This window comes from Oncorhynchus mykiss, chromosome 27, assembly GCF_013265735.2.
Source record: "Oncorhynchus mykiss isolate Arlee chromosome 27, USDA_OmykA_1.1, whole genome shotgun sequence".
Taxonomy (NCBI): Eukaryota; Metazoa; Chordata; class Actinopteri; order Salmoniformes; family Salmonidae; genus Oncorhynchus; species Oncorhynchus mykiss.
The window spans coordinates 6,398,978-6,419,934 of NC_048591.1; the positions used below are offsets into that span (position 1 = coordinate 6,398,978).

General features: G+C 42.2%; 1 protein-coding gene across 3 annotated transcripts in view; it reads right to left on the reverse strand.

The window, feature by feature from the left end:
- The window catches only part of LOC110507413 (protein phosphatase 1 regulatory subunit 37), a 52,670-nt gene extending 31,935 nt beyond the window's left edge, over positions 1–20,735 (reverse strand). The window contains exons 1-2 of one of the 3 annotated variants that reach the window (XM_036965561.1): positions 20,336–20,735; positions 18,731–19,501 (exon numbers count right to left, since the gene is read on the reverse strand). In XM_036965561.1, the coding sequence (XP_036821456.1) occupies positions 18,731–19,451 (721 nt within the window). In that variant the 5' untranslated portion in view covers positions 19,452–19,501; positions 20,336–20,735. Of the gene's footprint in view, positions 1–18,730 lie in introns of all 3 variants that reach the window. The other 2 variants (XM_036965562.1, XM_036965560.1) reach the window with 2 other exon arrangements.
- Positions 20,736–20,957: the final 222 nt, after the last annotated feature.

Consider the following 20,957-nt stretch of genomic DNA (forward strand, 5'->3'; position numbering starts at 1 on the left):
GTAGAGTGGAGTGTGGAGACACTTATCAGTGCTGAGAGGGACAGTCTCTGGGTGCCATAGAATTAAATTTGGTAGATTCAAAGCAATGTTCTGTGGTAGGTGGACCGGCCATGTCAATGTTTGAATGTTAGTTGATCAAACACCTGTAAGAATTGGGCTGATTCTCAGAGTTCTGCACGTGGAGCAATGCTTTTCTATTGAGCAGACAGTGAAATCCCCTGTAGATTTTTAGAGCCATGTCCCTTCTACTCATTCTATGCTGGGCACGGTGTCTGTGAAGGGACTAGGACTGGGTCCAGGTGTCCCTGACTCAGCCAAGCTACCACAGATGAACACAGTCTGCACTAGCAAGAGCATCCGAGTCATCTGCGGACCGCATGTAGGACTGAGACTTCAGAGGATAGCGTTGTTTTCAATCAAATGGGAGGGAGGAGGAGGAAAGAAAGCGAGGGGGAACAACTGAATGCTGCTTTGACGATAACAGCATATTACTTTTGATGTTCTGTGGTAAATCATCTCTTCTGAAAAATAACTTTGATCTCGGATGTCAATTAATATTACCGTTCTGCAATGACCGACATAAATTAGCGTGGTAGACAAATCATGGAATAACTGATAGTCAGTGCACGATGGAAAGTGAAAGTCAGCTGAGCTAATCATTTGTGGCTGAAGGGTCACTGACTCAGGGTGTTGATGACATGGTGACACAGACATGCTACGCCATGCCAACCGGCATGGTGGTCTTTAATGATCAAGGTTGACAAAAGATGAAAAGGAGACTAGGAGAGGAAGTGTAGAGCCATGCACACCTGATGAGGAACTGCACTTGTCACTCAAAGAAAATCCATGCAACACTGCGGCATGCAACATCACAGGTTCTTCAATAGACACTCCATTTCATTCTGTGACCTGTATCGATCGGCTCCCGCAATGAGGGGACAAGGAGGAGTAGAAATGGCAAAGCAGCCATTTTGAAGGGTTGAGAGGTCCCCAGGACTGGGCGTAGGGTTCAGAGGGAAGCGACAGGAGGACTGGGCCTGGTGAAGCAATCAGTCAGCAGTCACAGGCCATTGACTGTGTGGAATGAGGGGAGCCCTCTGGACGAGCGGAGCCGGGACTGGACCTGACAGCCTACTTAACAACTGAGTGTTGAGAGTCTTAAATAGCGCCCTGCTCCCCCGTCCCCATCCCTGCCATTTCACACCACCATGCTGCACAGGGTGGCAGCAGCGTCATTCACACATGACAGCTGACTGGTCACAGGGGGCAAGGAACGCATGGTCCATGAAAGAGAGAAAGGCCTATGCTACGGGGCAGAGCTCTACTGACAGTGGCCTGGATGGATGCCTGCTGGATAGGCCTGTTCCCGACTAAACAAAATCTTGTTCGACCTAGAGTCGTCCGTTTTTTCGACCAATCTATTGTTTAACATTTTTTAAACATGTATTTTTTAAATGTATTTTTTAAAGACACAAGAGTGAGCAAGAGATAAAGATAGCCTAACCAGAAGAATAAAAATAACCTGTTCCCAATCCTCCTCCAGATTCTGCCGTTAAGCTAGGGGTCGGCAACCTTTTCCATTTGGAGTGCCAATTTATCTTACCATTTCTACTGATCTGCATGCCAGTTCTGATTTTTATGTGTACATTTTCGTGGAACAGTTTCATTTAATTTATAATTAAGTCTTCGTATCTCAAAATCCTTAAGGTTAATCAAAATTCTAAAACTAACATCTATAGCCATTGGCAACTATGTAAAAACAGCCTACATAAAAGCCAACAAATACAAAACACTACAGGTAGAAAATATCCTGATAAAAATAAATATATCCTAGAAATCACATTGGCTACGCATGGCCTGTCTGCAAAGAACCCGAAACACTATCAACTATTTACTTGGGCCCGGCAAACTTGTGCTAGCAAACAATGTACGAAATATTCTGAGCCCTCAGTTTCCCATGCTAGTGAGCTCTGGACAGACATAGCTGTAGGCTATTTCCGCAAGGGATAAGACGTAAATCAGGTAGGCCTATTTCTTTACGTTTCCACCGAATAAGAGCATGACATTTATTCCCCCTTTTACGCCTAGTGGTTATCAAAAGAGAGCTGGAAATATTTTTTAAATAGGCCATGTTGAGGAACTATTGCCATTCTCAATGATGTAAAAACAGACTTGTTTACTTGCTGTTTGAGGTGAAGAAAAACATACTTTGTCTTAACTCACCACCACCGTGGAGCTTCTCAATCAGAAATACTATCAAGATCCCCAAATGGGCACATTTATTGGCCTAGATTTGCGCGCAGGCCAGGTAGCCTAGGCTTACTTCTATGCATAATCAGTTGTCGTCCTTACTCAAGATTGACAGGAGGCTACAAACAAAAGACAACGAATAAATTGACAACTCGTCAATTTACGTTGTGCGGTCCTCAAACAATGAGAACAATAAAAGACTAATAATAATATTGAATGCATTAACAGAAATGACTGTAATCAAACAAACACTGTAGATTAGAAATTATAGGAATTAACGGTAAATGTACTACTGGTGATAGTGGTGTGTCATCGCAATGGATTAGTCCAGACAGGAATGAAAGAGAGGTCTCGTGTGCATTACAAAATATATATAGTTGCAACTGCTCGTCTAAAATAAAATCTTCGTCGCCCAACAGCCAAACAACCGACTAAATGGGGTCAGCCCTACAGCTGGGGGAGGGTCAGGGTGGACAAAAAACATCTCACAAAGCAGGGAGCCCCCTACAGCTCCACATAGGAGGAAAAATAGGTGGATGGATACCTGAATCCATCTGAAACACCTGTTGAGGTAGTTATGGCAATTTTACATAATAGAAACTAGGGTTGGGTTTATCCAGATTTTCATATTGTCCTCTCATCGTAGGGTTTACGATATTAGCGGGGGCGTTTAGTACAGAAGGGGGCGCCATAAAAACAGGGAAAAAGCCCATTAGACGTCTACTACAAGAATGCTAACAAAATGAACGCAAGTAAGAGCGAAAATCCATGAGGCTGCTAGTGAAATATGCTAACGGGTGAAAACTAAAAACTAACTACAAAGACAGGTAATCAAACTCATGAAGTTATACATACAGTGCATTCAGAAAGCATTCAGACCCCTTGACCTTATCCCCCAAAAATGTACATTACAGCCTTATTCGAAAATGTATTGTTTTTCCCCCCTCAACCTACACACAATACCAAATAATGACATTTTGAATTGTTTGCAAATGTATAAAAAAAAAACAGAAATATCACATTTACATAAGTATTCAGACTCTTTACTCAGTACTTTGTTGAAGCACCTTTGGCAGCAATTACAGCCTCGAGTCTTCTTGGGTATGATGCTACAAGCTTGGCACACCTGTATTCTCCCATTCTTCTATGCAGATCCTCTCAAGCTCTGTCAGGTTGGATGGGGAGCGTCGCTGCATAGCTATTTTCAGGTCTCTCCAGAGATGTTTGATTGGGTTCAAGTCCATTAAGAGACTTGTCCCGAAGCCACTACTGCGTTGTCTTGGCTGTGTGCTTAGGGTGGTTGTCCTGTTGGAAGGTGAATCTCCTCCCCAGTCTGAGGTCCTGAGCAGGTTCTCATCAAGGATCTCTCTGTACTTTGCTCTGTTCATCTTTCCCTCAATCCTGACTAGTCACCCAGTCCCTGCCACTGAAAAACATCCCCACAGCATGATGCTGCCACCACCATGCTTCACCGTAGGGATGGTGCCAGGTTTCCCTCAGACCTTCTGGAAGGTTCTCCCATCTCCACAGAGGAACTCTGGAACTCTTTCAGAGTAACCATCAGATTCTTGGTCATCTCCCAGACCAAAGCCTTTCTCCCCCAATTGCTCAGTTTGGCCGGGCGGCCAGCTCTAGGTAGACATTCAATGCTGCAGACATTTTTTGGTACCCTTCCCGAGATCAGTTCCTCAACACAATCCTGTCTCGGAGCTCTACGGACAATTCCTTCGACCTTACGGCTTGGTTTTTGCTCTGACATGCACCGTCAACTGTGGGACCTTATATAGGCAGGTGTGCGCCTTTACAAATCATGTCCAATCAATTGAATTTACCACAGATGGACTCCAATCAAGTTGTAGAAACATCAAGGAAGATCAATGGAAACCAGATGCACCTGAGCTTAATTTCAAGTCTCATAGCAAAGGGTCTGAATACTTATTTAGATAAGGTATTTCAATTTTATAAATTTGCAAAAATGTCTAAAAACCTGTCATTATGGGGTACTGCGAGTAGATTGATGAGGATTTTTTATTTTAAAATCTGTTTAAAAAATAAGGCTGTAACGTAAGAAAATGTGGAAAAGGGGGCTGAATACTTTCCAAACGCAGGAGCTACCGAATGTCATTTTTGGTGAGTTAGGACATTTACAAGTGAATGTGAACGTGCAAATTAACAAAGTTTTGACTCATGCTTTATGACGGAGGAACTGGCTCTGGAGCAGCATGTGTACACGCTGTGTCTGTGTGGAGTCTGGAGTCGATTGGGCAAAGGGCCCGTCTGCTCTGCTCGAAGACGATGGGGGAGGAGCAGACGGGCTGAGAACAGAGGAAATCAAGATACAAATAACTCATGCAAAAGGGAATTGACTTCTCAAACACTGCAGAAAGATAGCACAATGATGCCCCGTCACCTTATTAAATTCTGCCACTTACTTATAAAACTATCAAGTTAACTTTAGGGGTCACGTTAATGCGGAATTGTGCAGTTTTTTTTCACACAGCAAAATTATTATTATTATTTTTAAAGACAAAACTCATAAGAAATATCTTATGCAGATCTAAGATGCTTCATATTGTCATTTCTGCTAGACATCAGACAAACTCTGTGCTTCAGTTGCACCTCTCCATTCGGATGAGAATTCACTAACGGCATTCCATCAGCAGACAGCTGACGGTGTAGCTACTTTTCTTGGTGTAGCCAGCATACATTTCTCCAGTAAAATGCAATATTAACTTTAAGGCAAACAATAGGAACTGTACACTGAACAAAAATATAAATGCTGCAACAGGCAACAATTTCTAAGATTTTATTGAGTTACAGTTCATATAAAGAAATCTGTCAATTTAAATAAATAAATTATGCACTATGCCCCTGTGGATTTCACATGACTGGAAATACAGATATGCATCTGTTCACAGATACCTTAACAAAGGTAAGGGAGTGGACAAGAAAACCAGTTAGTATCTGGTGTGACCCCCATTTGCCTCATGCAGCGAGACACATCTCCTTCCCATAGAGTTGATCAGGCTGTTGATTGTGGCCTGTGGAATATTGTCCCACTCCTCTTCAACAGCTGTGCAAAGTTGCTGGATAGCGGCGGGAACTGAAACACAGTGTCATACGCGTCGACCCAGAGCATCCCAAACATGCTCAACGGGTGACATCTGGTGAGTATGCAGGCCATGGAAGAATTGGGACATGTTCAGCTTCCAGGAATTGTGTACAGGTCCTTGCGACATGGGGCCGTGCATTATTATGCTGAAACATGAGGTGATGGTGGCACGACAATGGGCCTTAGGATCTCGTCATGGTATCTCCGTGCATTCAAATTACCGTTGGCCGTAGCTTATGACTGCCTATACAGTAACCCCACCGCCACTATGGGGCAGTCTGCTCACAACAAACCGTTCGCCCGTGGCTCACAAAAGGTGAGCTTTTGCCCACTGAAGGCGGTTACGACACCGAACGGCAGTCAGGTCAAGACCCTGGTGAGGGTGACGAGCACACAGATGAGCTTTCCAGAGACTGTTTCTGCAAAAATTATTTGGTTGTGCAAACCCACAGTTTCATCAGCTGTCTGGGTGGCTGGTCTCAGAAAATGCTGCAAGTGAAGAAGCCGGATGTGGAAGTCCTGGGCTGGCGTGGTTACGCGTGGTCTGCGGAAAATATATTTGTTTTTCCATTGTAAACTCATTGCACTTCTGCTGTCATCTGATGAAAACGAAGCTATTTTCTGGCGCATGTGTTACGTAATGTAACGTAATGTGTTACGTAATTTTCTGTGAAAGAAAACTATAGTTGCATGTCCCTGATCACTCAATTGAATCAATATAAAACGCAACCCTTCAATAAACAGCTGGACTCACATGCTCCCACTTTATCCCATTGTGCTATTTACAAAATACGGTAAGCTTCATAACGTAAAATAATGTGACAGGTGAAATGAACACAATCTGCTTCATCGTATTGCACAAGTAAACTGAAGGTATTTACTTAAAAAGAAGCAACAAATATAAAAATTGATTAAATAGCTAACGGTATCGCGTGTATTGAAAAAACCATTGTGGCTATTTCCAAATACCCCGGTATACGGGGTAGGAACCCACCCAACACACACATAATTTTGTTTAGGTTATTTTAATCCAATCTTAACAATAAGGAAGATTAGCTTCTAACACCCCCCCCCCCCCACCCACACACCTGGGCTGACATCCTTGGGCTGATCCAAGGCCAGCAGCTGACTGACCATCTCTGAGTGCTGCTTTTCCCCCTGGACCACGTCTGGCCCCACTCACTCACTCAGGGACACATGACTGTGAGAAACAAGAACAGAATGTCCAGGCCAGGCTGTCTAGAAGAAACCAACACAACCACAATGACGCCTCAGGAGGGAGAAAGTTGGAGGGGGGCCTGAGAAGTCAGCAGTCCTGGATTTGGTAGCGATGTGAATCTAGCAATAGCAGGGAATCAAGTGCTCCATGGAATGTGATTATGAAACGATTCCGTGCTAATTCAGAGCTAGCCTGCTGGTCAATAATTAACAGAGGGCACTTAACGGAGAGACTAATGTTAGGGAAATGGACAAACTTCTGTTTTTCTCACTGCCTGAGTGAGAAAGTGCCCATATGGGGCGATTTCACCTTCAGACGCAGGCAAACTGTTGCATTTGACATCAATTTAAAGTTCATAACATCCGTTATAAGTGAATTAACATGTGTCATTATAACAGGTCATAAAGAGCCATCTCCTCCTGAGGAGGCAAGAGAAACCTTTTCTTCCATCTTAGTGACTTGTTGATCTGTTATTAATTGTGGTGACAACAAGCGACATTTCAATTTAAAAGACGGCTTCACGGTAATTGTGATGCCAAAGAGCCTCAACGCTGTAGCTGAGGCATTGTCAGGCACAGAGGGATTGTGATATCATGGGCTTAAAACAGTACAACTGAACTGGCTCGCCACAGGACCTTGTCTATTTATAAGTGAGCAGGCATTTTGTGACGAGCGCCGGCCAGCACCGTTTAAAACAGATAAGAAGGGTGATAAGTGTTTTAGGTGGGAAGCTAGTCCTCCTCAGCAACTACAACCAATGTAATAGGTAAAAATAATGGAGGTGGCTGAATGGAGGTGGCTGAAGAATACAGTTTTTGGGACAATAACATGGTTGTCAGCTTAAACACTGTAAACTCCTAGAGGTAGAGGTTGACCGATTATGATTTTTCAACAGCGATACCGATTATTGGAGGACCAAAAAAGCCGATGCCGATTAATTTATTAATCTGCCGATTTTTTATTTATTTACCAGGAACACAACAACAGCCACGCTCGAAGCATCATTACCCATCGCTCCACAAAAGCCACCCTCGAAGCATCGAACAACTACTCCAAGTCTCAGATCGAGTGACGTCACCAATTGAAACGCTATTAGAGCGCACCCCGCTAACTAGCTAGCCATTTCACATCTGTTACACCAGCCTAATATCGGGAGTTGATAGGCTTGAAGTTATAAACAGCGCAATGCTTGAAGCACAGGGAAGAGCTGCTGGCAAAACGCACGAAAGTGCTGTTTGAATGAATGCTTACGAGCCTGCTGCTGCCCACCACCGCTCAGTCAGACTGCTCTATCAAATATCAAATCATAGACTTAATTATAACATAATAACACACAGAAGTACGATCCTTTGGTCATTAATATGGTCAAATCCGGAAACTATCATTTCGAAAACACAATGTTTATTATTTCAGTGAACTACGGAACCGTTCGGTATTTTATCTAACGGGTGGCAACCCTAAGTCTAAATATTCCTGTTACATTGCACAACCTTCAATGTTATGTCATAATTACGTAAAATTCTGGCAAATTAGTTCGCAACGAGCCAGGCGGCCCAAACGGTTGCATATACCCTGACTCTGTGTGCAATGAACGCAAGAGAAGTGACACAATTTCACCTGGTTAATATTGCCTGCTAACCTGGATTTCTTTTAGCTAAATATGCAGGTTTAAAAATATATACTTCTGTGTATTGATTTTAGGAAAGGCATTGGTGTTTATGGTTAGGTACAGTCATGCAACGATTGTGCTTTTTTCACAAATGCGCTTTTGTTAAATCATCCCCCTACGTTGCATATATAATAAATGATATGCAACGCAGGACACGCTAGATAAACTAGTAATACCATGTGTAGTTAACTAGTGATTATGATTGATCGATTGTTTTTATAAGATAAGTTTAATGCTAGCTAGCAACTTACCTTGGCTTCTTATTGCATTCGCTTAACAGGCAGGCAGGCTCCTCGTGGAGTGCAATGAGAGGCAGGTGGTTAGAGCGTTGGACTAGTTAACTGTAGAGTTGCAAGATTGAATCCCAGAGCTGACAAGGTAAAAATCTGTCATTCTGCCCCTGAACAAGGCAGTTAACCCACCGTTCCTAGGACATCATTGAAAATAAGAATGTGTTCTTAACGGACTTGCCTAGTTAAATAAAGGTGTAATTTTTGGGGGGCCAAATCGTGTGTCCAAAAATACCGATTTCCGATTGTTGTGAAAACTTGAAATCGGCCCTAATTAAATCGGCCATTCCGATTAATCGGTCGACCTCTACCTAGAGGTACGTTGTTTTCATAAGTGGAGGAGAGCAGCTACCCCGTGTAAACACGCTGGTCAAAATGGTGGCCTCTGAGCACACTGGCTACAGTCCCAATATCCATGACTGAAGTTCAGACATACACAGTTAAAAGGGCAGGGTTCATGTCATGACCTCAAGCTGCAGGGGCAGAGCAGGACAGACAGTACAAAAAACACACTGCAAACTGCAGCCAAGTAAAAGCGTTGGCCCAGGCTCAACAACAAAGTGTTTAGGCCTGTCAGGTCCAACTCTGGTCCAGAGGCACATCACATAGCCTAACGTCACTAAAGAGGATAATCAGACTTCAAGGGTCAGTTCATTACTGGTGCCAATTTCCAAGTGGGCCTTCTTTGTTTTGACATGAGATCCAGCATTCAATTTATTATTTTCTTCAGGGGAAAATTGCTTTCACTTATAACAAAACACAGTGTAGCTAACAGAATCAGAATATTTACTATTATCAACTAATCTCATTTGTATGATACGTCAATGGAAGAACCAACAATAGCCCACAAGCTTCTAGCATAATGTAAGGCACTGGTTCCCAACCAGGGGATTCCTGGGGGTACTTGGCCTAACCACAGGGGTAGTTGAGAAGACTAATGAGACCGTAGGCTTACTAGTAAAAATGTTAATGCACTTGAGGGTGTACGTCAGGGGTACTCCGGGCAGAGCTAACTCAGTTGGTGGTACAGTAAACAAAAAAGGTTGGGAACGAACCACTGATGTAAGGGGTCAGCACATGGTTTTCCCACGAATGCCCGAGAGAAGGAGAAAGGATGGACGAGAGAGGGAAAGGGGAAGGATGAGAGAGGGAAAGGGAGGGGGAATAAGGAGGGAGGAGAGGAAGCAAAGCTGCTAAGAGTCATGATGGGAAGTTCAGGAATCTGGAGGAAATTATGCAACATCCAATCCCCAGCCAGGACTGGGGAAGTGCTCCAGGACAAAAGAGGCTAGGACTCCTTGTACAATTTCACTGCAGGGTGACACTATGCAGGGAATAGTTTCATCTATCAATTTGTTCAGATTAAAAAATCCCCTTCAATATTATCGAGGCTAGTCTCTACAACACCCAGTGGATGTGTATTTCAATTAGAGGTTGACCGATTATGATTTTTTTTTTTAAAGCCGATCCCAATTAAATCGGCCGATTTTTTATTTTTTTTGTAATAATGACAATTACAACAATACCGAATGAACACTTATTTTAACTTAATATAATGCATCAATAAAAATCATTTTTAGCCTCAAATAAATAATGAAACATGTTCAATTTGGTTTAAATAATGCAAAAACAAAGTGTTGGGGAAGTAAAAGTTAGCTTTCTTATAAAAAAGAAAGCTAACGTTTGAGTTCCTTGCTCAGAACATGAGAACATATGAAAGTTGGTGGTTCCTTTTAACATGAGACTTCAATATTCCAGGGTAAGAGGTTTTAGGTTGTAGTTATAGTATTTATAGGACTAGTAACCAGAAGGTTGCAAGTTCAAACCCCCGAGCTGACAAGGTACAAATCTGTCTTCTGCCCCTGAACAGGCAGTTAACCCACTGTTCCTAGGCCGTCATTGAAAATAAGAATTTGTTCTTAACTGACTTACCTAGTTAAATAAAAGGTAAAAAAACTAAAAATAATAATACATCATAGACTTAATTATAACATAATAACACACAGAATAACGAGCCTTTGGTCATTAACTTCTTGACGTTACCCATCCCTGTCGCTGGATAATTTGTCAGCAACCGCTGAATAGCATAGCGCAACAGTCAAATAATATTACTAAAAAATATTCATATTCATGAAATCACAAGTGCAATATTGCAAAACACAGCTAGCCTTTTGTTAATCCACCGGTCATCTCAGATTTTGAAATTATGCTTTACAGCGAAAGCAATCCAAGCGTTTGTGTAAGTTTATCGATAGCCTAGCATAGCATTATGTACACTTAGCATCAGGAAGCTTGGTCATGAAAATCAGAAAAGCAATCAAATTAACCGTTTACCTTTGATGATCTTTGGATGTTTGCACTCACAAGACTCCCAGTTACACAACAAATGTTCCTTTTGTTCCATAAAGATTATTTTTATACCCAAAATACCGACGTTTGTTTGTCGCATTATGTTCAGAAATCCACAGGAAAGAGTGGTCACGACAACGCAGACGGAAATTCCAAATAGTCTTCATAATGTCCACAGAAACATGTCAAACGTTTTTTATAATCATTCCTCAGGTAGTTTTTAAAATATATATTCGATAATATATCAACCGGGTGTGTAGGTTTTTCAATAACAGCGGGAGGAACAATGGCGGCTTTACTCTGTAGCGCAAAACTCCCTCTGAGAGCCCCCACCTATCCACTTACGTGATCTTTCACGCTCATTTTTCAAAATAAAAGCCTGAAACTATGTCTAAAGACTGTTGACACCTTAGGGAAGCCAGAGAAAAAGGAATCTGGTTCAAATCAAATCACATTTTATTTGTCACATACATGGTTAGCAGATGTTAATGCGAGTGTAGCGAAATGCTTGTTGATATCCCTTTAAATGGAGGATAGGCATGCATAGGAACAGAAGGGTTTCAAAATAAGAGGCACTTCCTGATTAGATTTTCCTCAGGGTTTCGCCTGCAATATCAGTTCTGTTATACTCACAGACAATATTTTGACAGTTTTATGTTTTTCCAAACATAAAAATAGTGCCCCCTAGCTTCAAGAGGTTAATATGATTTTAAGGAAGGCATTGGTGTTTATGGTTAGGTACAGTCGTCCAACGATTGTGCTTTTATCGCAAATGCGCTTTTGTTAAATCATCCCCCTGCATTGCATCGATGCAACGCAGGACATGGTAGATAAACGAGTAATATCATCAACCATGTGTAGTTAACTATATAACTATTATGATTGATTGATTGTTTTTTATAAGATAAGTTTAATGCTAGCTAGCAACTTACCCTGGCTTCTATTGCATTCGCGTAACAGACAGGCTCTCGCTCAATTGTAATAATAGGCATTCCCAGCAGTACAGATTGCAGTGCTTCTCGGAGCCTGTGAGCCATTGATAGCGCTCGTAGTTGGAACTTTGAAAGTGGCAAACAAACCCCTTTCCCGCCTGTGACAGGCTTTGTAGCGTCGGCCGACCTCTCCTTACAATGTCTAACTTTTCTTGAAAAGTTTGTCTTGAGAATGGCGTTATAATTATATCCTCGACCAAATCGATATCTTCTCGTCCTTCCGCCATTGTGGGTTGAAAAAACAGCTTAGTAGTACGCAAATTAATTTGTTTATCAAATTCAGATTCCTAGTTCTGAGGTTCTGCATAGACCTGCCCATAGGACCTGCCTCTCAATATTGGTAATTCAATCAAAAGACGTGCACGCACTACGCCTGCTAGCTGGCTCCTGTGTAACACTTTAAGCTACAAGCGCCCGCACTGTTGATTCTGAAGGCCTGAGGGCAGATTTTAGACCCCTGGCAACACATGATGGCTGAATATGATTGGATAAAAGATCTAACATAAAGACCAGCCCTCCAAATCTCAACCTGGGGCTGGAAGCAGTGCAACCAAGAGGAAAGCTATGAAATGAAGAGTACTCTCTGGGGAATAATTGTATATATATTTGTGGGAAAATATATATTTTTTAAAAGTATATTCTGATGATGTTTAGGCCAGCAGAGAAGGCTTTGCTGGCCCACCACTGCAGTTAACCCACCGTTCCTAGGCCGTCATTGAAAATAAGAATGTGTTCTTAACTGACTTGCCTAGTTAAATAGTATATATATATATATATATATATATTTTTTTTTTTTTAAATCGGCACCCAAAAATACCAATTTCCAATTGTTATGAAAACTTGAAATCGGCCCTAATCAATCAGCCATTCCGATTAATCGGTCGACCTCTAATTTCAATGGCAAACTACATCGTGACATCTACCTACATCTATCCACAAGCGCCGCAGAAACTAAACAGACACCATCTCGTAAGGCATCTTGTATCCTAGAAGCCACATAAACTATGACCATTCTGAACATGTCAGCATGTGAGACAACAAAGAAAGGCTATACAATTTCATGACTTGTAGCTACTACTACAAACAGGCCTAAACCACTATGGAAATAAGAGCCTACAGTTTGATTGATTTGATTGATTTTGATGTCAAAATATCACACCTAGTGAATTCATCTTATGCCTACCTCTAGTCTAGCACAGTGTGAATAAAATGGAGAAGCATCCCGTCTCTGGGTCTGCACCAGGTGGAGAGAGCAGCACTAAGCACTTGAGGCCAAGTTTGTTCCTCCTGACTGCTTAGATGATGTTTGGGCAGTGAAGAGCTGATCCTAGACCTGTGAGACAAGGAAGTCTCCAGGCCGGAGCCATGGTGACGATGATCGAGTCCAAATGAACCATGAAGAGGCTCGGGGGGGGGGGGGGCGGGGATGGAGATACGTTTCATTTCCTGGGCCACGGTTGGATCAGTCACTGCCCATCACACCCGCTCAAGACACACTTCTCCATGAGTGAACATGACCCTGGGAAAGACAGCTGAACCAAGAAACGCACAGACAGAGAGATCTAGGCTAGGCCTACTCCTTCATGCAATATCAAAGAAGAGGAAGGAAAGACAAAAGGCAGACAAGGATACTGGATGGGATCGAGGACACTGCACGCTTGTTATGAATACTAGGCCCATGCCTCAAACTTCCTGGGATGTCTAGATCTGGATGTTTCAGATGGTGAAAATGGAAATTATGAACGTGTTGAGGGAGTAACACATCAGTAGACAACATCGCTCAGTCTTCTGCAGCACTTACAATAGACGGGTTATCATCATGATTAAAACTCATTTAACATTGGCCCGAGATATCTACCACTTAGGGCTGGGTGGTATACCGTATTTGACTCTATACAGGTATTGATGCACTGACAGCTTTGAGTATTTACTTTACCTTCTATAACGGTATTTCAATGTTTGGTTTGTTAAATGTGATACGCAGCTCTGGCGTGTAATGTCAGTTTCTATAGTTTACGCTATTTGCTACTTCAGTCATCTCTCCCCCTCTGTTGCATGCCACTGTCACTCGAGGATAGAGCAGTTGCTCGACAACGGAGTAACGAGCACTTTCTTGCCGTTCCCTCTGCATGGTCAGACCGACGGGCTCCCGAGTGGCACAGCCGTCTAAGGCACTGTGTCTCAGTGCTAGAGGTGTGACTACAAACACCCTGGTTCGAATCCAGGCTGTGATTGGCCGGCCATGATTGGGAGTCCCACAGGGCGGCACACAATTGGCCCAGCGTTGTCAGGGTTTGGCCGTCATTGTAAATAAGAATTTGTTCTTAACTAACTTGCCTAGTTTTTTAAAAAAAAGTTACATTAAAAAATAAACACGCAACAATGTTGGTGGCGTGCTACTTTCCACAAGGGTTCTATACACCGGCTATTCCCAAGCTGGGTAGGCAATGCCGTCGCGGGTACACCAAATAAAACCGTGATTCACATTTTCAAACTGTCCATTTAGATTTTCCAACGGGGCTATACATTTGAGTGCGATTTTTTAGCCTCGTTTCACTGCCAAAAATAAAATTAAACCATTTAGTGTTAGGCAAAATAACAACACAATGTCAAATACAGGTAAGGTAGCCTAGTCAAACAATAAACATCCAATCACATTGACCGTTACTCTCTCACGACATTTTGAAAGGAAACATGCCCATTTGAAAAATACGCCACAGGAGTTTTTTTGAGCGAGAATTAATACAACTTTCGAGTAGTAAGACATGTATAAAAGCAACATACCATTAATAAGAAGGGGCTAGAAGCATCTTATATGGTGAGCTACCGAGTGGCTAGGACAGGCAAGCTCCATATTATTGTGGAGGAGTTAATTCTTCCTGCTGCTGCAGATAAGGCTGGGACAATGCTGGAGGGGAAAGGCCAAAAAAGCTAGAGGCAATGCCTTCATCAAACAACACTGTTTCACGACGCATCAGTGACATGGCAGGAAATGTTTTGAAACAATTACTGCTTCGCATACAAGCCAGTGAATTATATTTGTTACAGCTGGATGACTCAACAGACATGGCGGGGCCTGGCATAACTCCTGGTATATGTCCGTTACATTTATGTGGAGTCAATTAAGGAAGACATCCTCTTCTGCAAACAAGGATATATATAATATATTTTTAAAGTACTGGACAGCTTTGTGACATCAAATGGACTTTGGTGGTCAAGATGCGTTGGTATCTGTACTGACGGAGCAAAAGCCATGACAGGGAGACATAGTGGAATGGTAACACACGTGCAAGCAGTTGCTCCCGACGCCACTTGGGTATACTGCAGCATCTACCGAGAGGCTCTTGCTGCCAAGGGAATGCCTGGCGGCTTGAAAGACATTTTGGACACTAGTGAAAATATTGTTAACTTTGTTAAAGCAAGAAAACTGAACTTGTGTATTTTCTGCATTATGCAATAATATGGGCAGCGACCATGTAACACTTTTACAACATACAGAAAAGTGCGCTGGTTATCAAGGGGCAAAATATAAATTTTTTTTTTAAATTGACACATTTTTTTTAAAAATTGAGACGAGCTTAAAGTTCTCTTTACTGACCATCATTTTCACTTGTCCGACTGTTTGCATGATAACGAGTTTCTCACACGACTGGCCTATCTGGATGATGTTTTTTCTCGCCTGAATGATCAGAATCTAGGATTACAGGGACTCTCCGCAACTATATTCAATGTGCGGGACAAAATTGAGGCTTTGATTAAGAAGTTGGAGCTCTTCTCTGCCTGCATTTACAAGGACAATACACAGGTCTTTCCATCAATGTATTATTTGTTGTGTGCAAATGAACTCAAGCTTACGGACAATGTCAAATGTGATATAGTGAAGCATCCGAGTGAGCTAGGTGCGCAATTACGGAGGAACTTTCCAGAGAAAAAAAATACTCACACTCATTCTAGTGTTTAATAAATATTGTCAAAAAACAACATTTGAGAGTGCGCTGACCATGGTGCTAGAGGGTGTATGCAGCTGGAGGTTGAATGTTTGAAGGGGTACAGGACGATAAAAAGTTTGGGAACCACTGCTATACACTATTACGTTTGTGTATCTTATGGTCTGCAAACTATCTGCTCGTTTGTCTTTTCTTTGCAAGGTGTTGCTAAAAATAGTGATAGCCACTAATGCTAATCACTAGTTAGCTGGCTTGCTAGATTGCTAAATGTTCCAAGAGTCAGAGCAAACGCAGCTAACTAATACTGTCTGGTACCAGCGCTGGTGTAGGCCTAGATAAGCATGGTTGTACAACGGTATCTTATCTTAGAGAGGAATAGGCGAAGCATGAATGTTAGCTAGCTACACAAAGTAAGAAAACATGTCATGTAACATTAATTAGGGTCACATGGAAACACTGACCAAGACATTCGTTCTTACCCTGTCAATAATTCCTCCCGGGTTTAATTCAAGATGCTGACCACTATATTCTAACTATTGATGGGTTCTCACTTCTAAACTTGAAATATCCTTATTCATGTTACTGTGGGAGACGGAAATGCAGAACACTTACATTGTCAGAGCACGTTATTGTTAGACATCCTATGGAAAGGAGAAGGGCCACAGTCTGGTACAAGTCAACAGGACAGCCGTGAGTTTGGGAAGAGTGAGGAATTTAGGCAGAGGTCAGGTCAGATGAAGTGAGAAAGAACAGGCATCGCTAAAGTCCTGTCTAGCAACAGATATGTATTGGCTGTCCAGATTTGTGAGGAGACTCCGCATAGGAGGAAAGTTTAAATACCAGTGCTTGTGTAAATATGTCTGTCTTATGCAGCTGCATGGTCCAGTGGGTGAATAAACTTGGTCTGAGCTTTACTCGTCGTCCGTGAGTGTTACTCTGCTTATTTAGAGCCTAACACTATAGAATCAGAATAATTATTATATTTCCATGATTCCAATAGTTCACCAATTAACTTGGCCTATATTGTTTGCCCATATCATACTTTGTGGCACAGCGTGGAAATTATCATTAAAAGTGCAGGAAATGCAGAAATTTATAAATTATTTTTGCTTGGAGTAGGCTTGAACACTATAAATGGAGAAAGGCCCACCTAGGGTCATGAACTACGCATAAAGCATATTTACAACTATTATTAAAAACATAAATACCATCATAAATGTCAAAGACATCGTGGTGTGATATTTTGTCCATGTCGCCCAGCCCTACCACCATTTTGTCCTATTTACTGTTGGCGGTGTAACTGACATGACTGATGGTATTGTATTGACAGAAATATAGGAATGCACACACTAATCAAGATATCAGTCATGCATCTACCCTAGATGGCAGAATGTTATCTTGAATCATGTGATGTCCCTGGCACCCTCCCTCTCCGGCCACTGGACCTTTGAAACCGATAACTTCTTGGCGACCATGTCCGTAACCTCAGGAGCTGCCGTGATGTAACGGGGGGAGAGACGTCGCCATGGATTTTCCCCACCCATCGAGATAATTCCTGTTTTGATGTGAAATCTAATTGCACGAATTAGGGTATTTTTATTCCTATCTGGGAACTCATGTAAAACAAACTGAACTGTGTTCAGTTAGTGACATGGTAAAGGTCACCCACTTGACCCTCATTGGACACAACTGTCTGAGTAGGTTTGTTTTTGGTGGGAGTAGGTTTGTTTTGGTGTTAAAGTACTATGAAGCTATCCAGATCATTTCAAGTCAATTGAACATTGAGATTGAAAATGTATGTCAACCTTGCTGCTTTTTTTGCATCCCCTGAAATCTCCCCACCCACACCTGACCCTCCTACATTAAAGAACCTGGTCTGCAAGTGCTTGGGGTGCCTACAGGAAATGTTCAATCAAGAGAAACTGCAGCATCCTTATAAAAATAAGCCCACAGCCATACAAACACTTGACTTGTTCTGTATGCAAAACAGAAAGACAAATTGTCCATTCAGAATTAATACACCTCTATCCACATAGCAGATGTAAGGAATATCACTACAAGCCACATACAACAACACAGGCTAATACTGAGGCGTTTTCCCTAAATAAACAGTGCCCACTACTAAAACGGCATGTATTTAAGGAGTGCCTGGTCTGACTCATGAAGAAGACACAGAGACGTCTAAGGGAACTCACTTCATTTTGAGCTGGTGGAGAAGCCCATGCGGAACCATTACCCACCTTGTATTCTCATATGTCAAGCCATCTGTGTAAGATGATTAAATTCTTCATTTTGACAAGGGAGTCTGATAGATTTATATAAATCCTAGGTATTGTATAGGCCCTAGGTACTCAGTACCGTAAGTTGCTCTGGACAAGAGCGTCTACTAAATGACTCAAATTGAAATGTATTGCCTGGGGATGAAATTGACAATGGTGTGACTGCAGATTGGGGTCTAATGGTTGCTATGGAAGGCAGAAGAAAACACCAAATTAGACTGAACTCCATGGCCCTATAAACACCTACTTTGTCAAACTGTGGGTGCTATAGCTTGCAAAATAAACAAATGTAACTCTAGGTGACGACATAATGCTGTTTGTTATTAACATTAAGACTGTTTTCATCAATGAATTATATCTGCTTCATGTTTCAGAGTATCACGCCAACCCTACAATCCAACACTAAAAGTGCAAAGTCTAGTGAGCGTCAAAACCCTCTATTAGGCCAGGGACAACAGAAAGGTACACCGTGACAGTGTCCCTCTTTGCCAGTCAGAGTTCAAGAGCACTGTATGGCATCCCCAGCTTGAGGTCACAGCAAGGCTAAGGACGCCACACATACAAGGCCTAAACATATGAGTAACATAAGCAGATATAGCTTAGAAAACAGTGTTAGAAATTACCATGTCTCCAAGGGTCCTTGGGCTCCACTGCTCCAGAGACAATATCCTCATCTGAAGGAAAAGTCACCCTCTTGCCATTTTTGTGTTTATCATCCCCCTCATCCAGGGCTGGAGAGATGACCTCTCCTGGGGCAGTGACAGGTGGCGAGTCCTCCTGTTCTGAGGGTTTCTCAGGTTCCTTGTCGGTGACAGCGTCTGGAGTCGATGAATCTGGATTGGTACTGCTTGAGGATGCCTCCTCTGCTAGGGATGGTCCCTGGTCTGTAGGTTCTGACTCCAACATGCCACTTTCATCCAGACTCAAATCCACACCAATGTCCATATCCCCACCATCATCCCCTTCCTCAATAGCAAACATGAGGGACAATGGCGTTGTATCCTTGATACTCTCATCTTGGCGTTGGTCGTCATGATAAACGTGAAAGTCAGAACTGACTATTGCAGAGGTATCTGGGACGCTGTTGTTCTTATTCCCATTCACTTCGTCGATTTCTAGTGTCTCTTTTGACCGGTGGTTGTCCTCCCTTCGCGGGTTGTCTGTGAGCTTGGCTAGAGAGGACGTGTTGGCGGCTTCGTTGCCAATGCCTTGTTTACACAAATCTCCATCCATCAGTTCCGAAAGCCGGGGAATGATCTCTTCCGAGTTATTGGTAGTATTGTCACCAACATTATTCTTCCTTTTGACATTGCACAAATCCAGAGCTTGCTCCTCGACATTCATATTTTCATTTCCAGGAAGACAGTGTTGGCAATTGACTGGATTCGAGAACTCTGTACTTGACACAAGATATTTAAAGTGATACCTTTGAGTAGATGTCAGTCTAACCTTTGAATGTTGGTCTTTGATCCTCCAATAGCTAACATAATTTGTAAAATAAATGCTTTCATCAAGAATGTTTACAACTTTGTCAATGACAATATAAGTGTTTTTTGAGTGTTAACGTAATTGATTGACAAAACAGCTATTTCAAGAGATAATTTCGCACATTATTGACAACTTTCAAGCAAGCAAATTTGACTGGTTTGACACGTGATGCGTGCCTGCAGTTCAGGATATTTATAGCCTGAAATTGTAATTTCAGAAAACCTTTGATAAATTGACCATATCACATGTCCAGGAACGGTAAATTGTTGTGAAATTATCAAGAGATAAAGGCAACACCTCGTGTCAAACGACCGTGACAAATCCTCCTAACCGAGAAACAATGTATTCTGCTGCTAGTCTCAATCTAGTTTATACTTGTTTGGCTAGCTAATTTAACGCTAGGTAACCACGATAGATATCGACAAAGTGCATGGATAGCCGTTTTATGTTACAGTATTCTGTATTTTGTTGGTCAGCACACTCTAAAAGTGGATGTGGAAGCTAGCTAACGTTATAGCTATATTTTGGGTGACCAGCTAGCTAAAACTGTACCCACGGTGCCTCCATTACGTTAGCAAAATACTATTTCATGTGCATGAAGCTAGCTAAAGTAGTTGCCCAACAATGACATCTAGACCGGTGTAGTTTTATGCACCTTTCGGTAAACCCAAATGCTTTGTTTTTGAGTCAATCATTCTAGTTCAAGAAAAATAATTTCCGAATGTCGTTCGTGGTCTCACCAGAGCACCTCGCATCACAATCCTCGACTAGGCAAGGAGAAAAACAAGCGTCATAGTCCGGAGCATGTTTCGTCCTCGTACCCAAATGATTTAACTGTTGAACAATAATCTCCTTTTTGGTTGTTATTTTAAAACAAAGACATGCCGCTTATTGACGTTCCCCGAGAAGCGCTTGAATGCAAAGACGCTGTTTTCTCTCCTCGTCCTTGTGCTAGCTAACGTAACGTTAGCTTACTCGAGTCCAACAACTATTTGTTGTCCATACGTCATCGCATATCCAGGGGCATGGTGTTTCCACTAGTTACCACAGCCACAAAGTTATGTCAAAAACATTGAAACCAAAATTATATTGTTGGTTCTAATTTAAGGATAGGCATAAGGTGTGTGGTTAGGGTTAGGTTTAACATCAGATTTTAAGAAGACAAATTGTAGAAATAGACAGGTTTTATTACTTTGTGGCCAGGGTAACTAGTGACGACCGGGGGGGGGGGGGGGGGGGGGGGGGGGGGCATGTTCAGGACACGTTACGTCGCAGGACGCTGCAAATAGAAATGTAATACATAGAACGGTCGTAGGATCGCTAATACGTTTGACACAGAACACTTCTAGTGCCTATATTCTA